The sequence below is a fragment of the Poecilia latipinna genome, unplaced genomic scaffold, assembly GCF_001443285.1.
Source record: "Poecilia latipinna isolate Pla-1442-1.1 unplaced genomic scaffold, P_latipinna-1.0 Scaffold1431, whole genome shotgun sequence".
NCBI classification, from domain to species: domain Eukaryota; kingdom Metazoa; phylum Chordata; class Actinopteri; order Cyprinodontiformes; family Poeciliidae; genus Poecilia; species Poecilia latipinna.
Window position 1 is genome coordinate 131,773 of NW_015114047.1, and position 6,317 is coordinate 138,089.

General features: G+C 40.4%; 1 protein-coding gene and 1 long non-coding RNA gene across 3 annotated transcripts in view; both read left to right on the forward strand.

Annotated features, from left to right (window-relative positions):
• LOC106962566 (serine/threonine-protein kinase pim-2-like) overlaps window positions 1-1,965 on the forward strand; it is an 8,336-nt gene extending 6,371 nt beyond the window's left edge. The window contains exons 6-9 of one of the 2 annotated variants that reach the window (XM_015057037.1): window positions 51-266; window positions 1,155-1,332; window positions 1,420-1,590; window positions 1,702-1,965. In XM_015057037.1, coding sequence (XP_014912523.1) covers window positions 51-266; window positions 1,155-1,332; window positions 1,420-1,590; window positions 1,702-1,793 — 657 coding nt within the window. In that variant the 3' untranslated portion in view covers window positions 1,794-1,965. The remainder of the gene's footprint in view (window positions 1-50; window positions 267-1,154; window positions 1,333-1,419; window positions 1,591-1,701) is intronic. The other variant, XM_015057038.1, reaches the window with a different exon arrangement.
• Window positions 1,966-3,477: 1,512 nt separating this feature from the next.
• On the forward strand, window positions 3,478-4,090 carry LOC106962567 (uncharacterized). The gene is made up of 2 exons (XR_001427997.1): window positions 3,478-3,677; window positions 3,808-4,090. It is a non-coding gene; the product is annotated as an uncharacterized LOC106962567 (long non-coding RNA).
• Window positions 4,091-6,317: the final 2,227 nt, after the last annotated feature.

Below are 6,317 nucleotides of genomic sequence, written 5' to 3' on the forward strand. Positions count from 1 at the left end.
GTGGATTCCAGATGCATTGTGGGTTTCTCCTGTTTGTCTGGATGTTTCAGGATGAGAACGGCAGGGAGCTGCCCATGGAGGTGGCTGTCATGCTAGAAATGGGGAACCTAAGCAGTGCACTGTGGCAGTCAGCCTTCGTGACCCTGCTGGACTGGTACGATCTGGACGAACACCTGATCATTGTGATGGAAAGGCCCATGCCTTCTGACAACCTGTCAGACTACCTTATGGAGCACAACGGTTGCCTTAAGGACAAGGAGGCAAAGGTAAGCTGCTGGATGAGTTTTAGAGATTTTGTCAAATGTGCTGCTTTCATTGTTTTGTTTTTCACACTTACTTTATTACAGTCAGGGCTATAAAATACAGTACAGAGTGATATCACTCAAGACATGTCACATGTGTTCAGGTTCAATACATTTTATTCACATTTTATATAATACGCCAATACAAAGCACAACATGCCATATTTCAGAAAAAAAATTAATTATGTAATTTTTTTTTTTTTTTTTTTTTGTTTTTTTTTTACAAAAACATTTTCTAAAAACTGTCCAACATTATCTTGGCCATTGCCTTCCTACACTATTCCACTAAAAAACATTGCATTCAGTACAAAAAAGTTTAAAGCAGGGTTGGGGGATAAAACAATAAAATTTGGAAATCTTTCAAGGACAATTTTGGTCCATCACCTGAAAGTGCAAAACATATGGAATACCTGCAAACCTAGTAAGATGTAGGCCTGTCAGTATAGGTCCACCTATACTGACAGGCCTAACAAGATCTGTCAGTTTTTTTCTTCCAGCATGACAGCAACCAAAAGCACACAGCCAGAGTCACCATCCACTCACCAAATGGATAGGAAGGCTAAAATGTGTCTAAAGACACTCTTTATCTTATGACTTACCTTAAGATTTTTCAAAGAAGTTTGACCAAAGCTTTCAGTCGTTATACATGCAAAGTCTAAACTTACCCCAGAAGACTTCCTACTGTAATTGAAGAGATATTGTAGCTCCTAATATCATACATTGAAGTTTGTGTTTGTAACGTAGCTGCATTTGAAAAACGTAAGACAGAGATGGAGACTTTTGCCAGGCAGTACAGTTCTTAACGTCACCTGTATCGCTGCTGTTCTTGACCATGCAATGTTTTTCCTTTAGATCATACTGAAACAGCTAGTGGAAGCAGCGCTCTACCTTCAGAATGCAAACATCTTCCATAGGGACATTAAGGTGGAAAATATCCTGATTGAGACCACTGCAGAAGGCCTACAAGTCTATCTGATAGACTTCGGTTTAAGCTGCTTTGATGACAGAAGAAAACATGAACTACTGTGTGGTACGATTGGACCATAGAACCCGACACTTTCTCATTTATTAATGCTGTTTCGTCTTACTGATTGTCTTATTCTTACACCCCTTCAAGGTACTCCTGAACACCTTCCACTGGACTGGTTCATGCACAAAAACTACTGTGCTGAACCCACGACAGCGTGGCAGTTGGGTGTGGTGCTGTTCGAGGTGGTCCACATGACTCGGTTCAACACCCACAGCTTCCTTTCAAAAAAGCTGAAGATCAGCAAAAAGCTCTCCAAGAGTGAGACAAACTTATCAGCATAGCTCACAGCACCAAAAAACCTGTTCTGTGTCGTTTTGTTTTGTTCCTCTGGCTCTGTTCATTGTTGCTGTTTGACCTCTGACCCTCCAGATTGCCAGGATGTTCTGTCAAAGTGTCTGAGGGTTGACCCTAAGGATCGTCCCACACTGGAACAGTTGCTGAGCCACCCATGGTTTTTGTAGCTTACACACACACACGCACACATACACACACACATATGTTTATGGACACATACATACATCTACTGCATGCTTCACTTTCAAATTTGAACCTTTTTGACGTTGAGGGTGGGCGATATGTCAAGGCTAAACAACAATTCCTTCCTTCCTTCCTTCCTTCCTTCCTTCCTTCCTTCCTTCCTTCCTTCCTTCTTTTCTTTCTTTCTTCCTCCCTCTTTACCTTCCTTTCTTCCTTCCTTCCCTCCCTGCTTCCTTCCATCTTTCCTTCATTCCTTCCTTCCTTGCAGGTTTGAGAGGGGGTCTGGTCCCAGTCTCCAGCAGTATGTATTCTTCTTATGGAAACAATATCCATAAGATTAATTTGTGACTTTTGCTTTTTTTCTGAGTGCTCTTGTTGAAACTAAATCTATAATTTTCATCAGGACATTTACTTTGTGTTTACTTTGGCTTCCTCCTCAATTCTAGAAATCATCCATTCTACAATAGCTTGTGATTTTCTTGGTTTTCTCCGGGTGCACCGGTTTTATCCCCTCTAATCTAAAAAAACTATGCATATTCGGTTACATGAAGCTTGTACATCATGCCTGTGTAAGTTTGTTGTTCTGGGATTGTTCTCCATGGTGCCTTGATTGAGGTCCACATCATATTGGCCATGTTGGCAGGATTGCAACACTCAACACTCTTGCATCTTTTTAACTGTGCTATCTTTTATCAAAGTTCCATACTGGGTTGAAACTGCTTCCAGTCTTGCTGCTTGCATGGTGGGTGGGGAAGGTCATTGGGGGTGGAGGAGGGGTCGACATCAGTCATGTGGAGGTTTTGTTGCTGTTCACTCACCTCTGGTCCAATTGTCTTATGCTAATAAAATGCCATTATGTGAAAGATGTTTAGGTCCTTGTTGCAACACGTCAGGAGTCAAAGCCTGCATGCCCTGTCTGCCGTTTGCAGGTTTCCTAGGTACTGTAGGTCACTCCCATAGTCCAAAAAGTATCTGTGATAGGTTGAGTTAAGTCTTAAATCCTTTCTTCTGTGCACACACACACACACCTACACACACACACACACACACACACACACACGTGTGCGCGCACACACACACATAACACACACACACATAACATGAATGTAGGCACAATATCATTTTTATGCATGTTTCAATATATTCGGATGTACTTAGCTTAATATGTGCATGTATGTTTTTTGATGTATTTGTATGTATATGTGTGTAGGTAAGTGTAATTATCTAGTTCATTGAAATATGTTTTCTGCTTTATCTGTCTTTGTTGTTCCCGTCGTTGCTGTTATTTCCTTGATAACTCTTGTGCCAGCTAACATCATAACTACATCCTCTCAATGTTTTTTTTTTTTCAGACTCCAGATCTTCCTACCCAGTGTTCCTGTGTTTGTCTCTCTTTCCTGTCCTCTCCAACCCCAGCCAGTCGAGGCAGACGGCTGCCCGTCCTGAGCCTGGTTCTGCCAGAGTTTTGTCCTGGTAAAATGGGATTTTCTCTCCACTGTCGCCTCGTGCTTGCTCAGGACGGGGGATTGCATTAAAGTGAAGCTTTGATGCAGTCTGCTGGTTTCCTCCCCTCCGTAGAATCGCCACCTTAACGTGGTGGAGGGGTTTGAGTTACCCCCATGATCCTGAGCTCTGAGTTGCCGGAGTCTTTGACCTTTGGCTTGGCCACCCATGGCGATGTGCCTTCAGAATAGAGGTGGGGGGGGGGTCACCCCAAGAGCGATTCAAATACTTGGATGGAGTAAAGCTGTAGAGGTGAACAACATCTGAAGTCAGTCCCCTCTTGGAAGCAAACCTGGCGAGAGAACCTTAAAGCAACAGTAACCCCCTTCCACATGGATCTACCACAACCAGAAAGGGACATTCAGGTTGGATACCACATCAGCTGAGTATAGCAAAAGGCAACAGATTTAGCTGAATAATTAATGTGTGATGATAAATATCATAACCTCTTATTGTAAATGGAACCTCATAGAGTTTTTATGTTTTTCCTTTCAGTAAGGATTCGGAGGCGCCTGAGAAGGTAACGAGTTACTCCTGATCTAATCCGGGTTCTGAAGACTTGCTCTTCTTCCACCCTCGTTGGTACTGCGGCCAGCTGTTGGGTTCCTTTGGAGTCCAGATGATCCTTCTCACCCGCCTTTCATTTTGTTGATGTTGTTAACGTTAATTTGGTCTCCTTATTGTTTAGTTGTATTTATGTTATTCCAAACTATTAAACACAACTGCAATATCTGTTATTAATAAAGTATATTTTCTTAAGTAAAGCTTATTTAAATTGATTTTGTAGTTATTTTGGGGGGAAATCTTATTTGGGACATTAGCCAATCAATGGCTGGTCTCACTCAAAGCTGGTGTTGTTTTAAAGAACAAAGGTTTTTCTGAAATCTTAGCTTTTGTTTGAGTTTAAGCTCTCACTCCAAGTTTTCCATTTTCTGGTTCACACATTGCTTCAGTCTTAATTTATGAAGTGCTCACCTACAAGCTTGATGCACTCATTATCATGGCGGCTAACCTTGAAGATGTTCTTTTTCTTCTGTGAATTGTTTCCATGTCTTGTTGCTGTGTAATATGCTTTAAGCAGACATGAACCACTTTGTATCCTTGTAATAACTAATTTGTTTAGTTTGTGCATTGTGCTCTTCTTAGTTGAAAGTAAAACTTTAAAGATGATAACATTTAAAATGAATCAGGAGTCCTGAGACAAAGAACGGGGTGACATCATCATAACTCAGTAAAACATGTTGGATCGGGTTGGATCATTTTAAAATATGGCATTAGAAAAGATTGATGGGAATGGCGAAATTAAAAATCACATTTGGAAAACATAATCTTTTACGCTTGCTTGAGGTGGTTTTTGGCTTTTTCTTAAAAAGTTAATGTGCTAATGAAGAGATGGAGAGAAAGAAGTACTGATTATTTACCTCACATGACTGATCATGAATCATTAGAATTGCACTTCTTTCTCTACAACTTCTGACAGCATGTAGCATTGCCACTATTAGTTGACAAGCAGCAGATTCCTGAAAACCTCTCCCCATTTTTCAGAGATGTGGGTTTCATTCTAGTTTGCCACTTCTACTTTCTGTTTGTTACAGTCATGCAGCGTCAATATCTGACAAAGTTACGCTTTTTGAAGTCTGGTTATTTACAACCAGGCCAGTAGAGGAAAACATGACTAATTCTCTTGTTTTGTGACATTTTAAAGGTTTGCTCAAAATCCGCATAAATTGCTTGAAAAAATATTGAATGTTTGATGTGGTCATGGTTGTTAGATCCCAAGACTTTCCTCTGGTTTTTAAAAATTGGTTTTTGGCTCTCTTTTTTTTTTTTTTTTTGCATGTTTTTCTCCCTACGCTTGCAAATTCCAGCACATTACATGGCCTGCAGACAGATGGTCTTTTTAAAAAAATAATCCAGCATAGATCTGAGGTACCTCAGAACTGGTTCTGTTCAGGTGCCTTAAAACTTTGGTGCTTTGAGTGACGACCCCACTTCCAACACTTTGGGGAACCAATCATGTGTCATCAACAGTGTGTGTTGAGCAATGTGGTAGAGGAGTGTAGTACCAAGGTGGTTGACCTTTCTGAGGGGAACGCTTTGCTATTAATTTATTAATTTTACCATCCACAGACCTTATAACTGATCATCATTACAATGTTACTGAACTTAACAGAGAAGTTGATGACTTCATATAGTGGTGCTTACCAGGCGACAGCAGATATGTCTCTGCTTTCCAGCACTCCAGTCGGCCCAAACTGAACTCAGCTGCTGGGTTCCCTCAGCGGATTACACCACATTCTTGACTCTCTAAAACTCCTGGTCCTTCAGCGGGCCACCGCACATTAACCTATCAGATCAAAGATACAGGTGTGAACTGTGAGGCCCAGATGTTGTATAACAGCACCTTTATCCTTAAACCCTATGGAAAGAACAGTAGCAGTTTTAAATTTTAATAAAGCCCTGCATGTGGTTTTATACAGTGGTTCCGTATCTCAGCAGGATTTTGATGACTAACACAGAAGATTTGTACTTCAAACCCTGGTGAAAGGCTTTGCTTCTTCATCTCAGCAACACACTGTTTAAGGTTTACAGAAAATGATCCAGTCACTGGGAACTAGAAAGTTTTGTTTTCACAGACTCACTACCTGAATATGATATATCTGCCTGTGTTTGTATCTCTGTAGGAGCAGTAACATACCACACAGTCACAAGCTGGGTCTGTATTGATCAAATAATTGCTCAATTTGACATTTTGAAAATAAATTCACTTAATAAAAGTACACCAAAAAAACCCTGTTTTTTTTTTCTCAAATATTTGATCAAACATTGAATTTGGTTTGTTTCACAAAATTGCAATGGAAACTCTTTTTTTGTATCACGCAAGTCACATGATCAACAACTGAATGTTACTGCTGGAGGAAACCACAAAGAACAACAGGAAGTAGGTGGAGGATGATGTGCAGCATGTTTTTAATCACTTATCAAATAAATAAACTAATTTATGT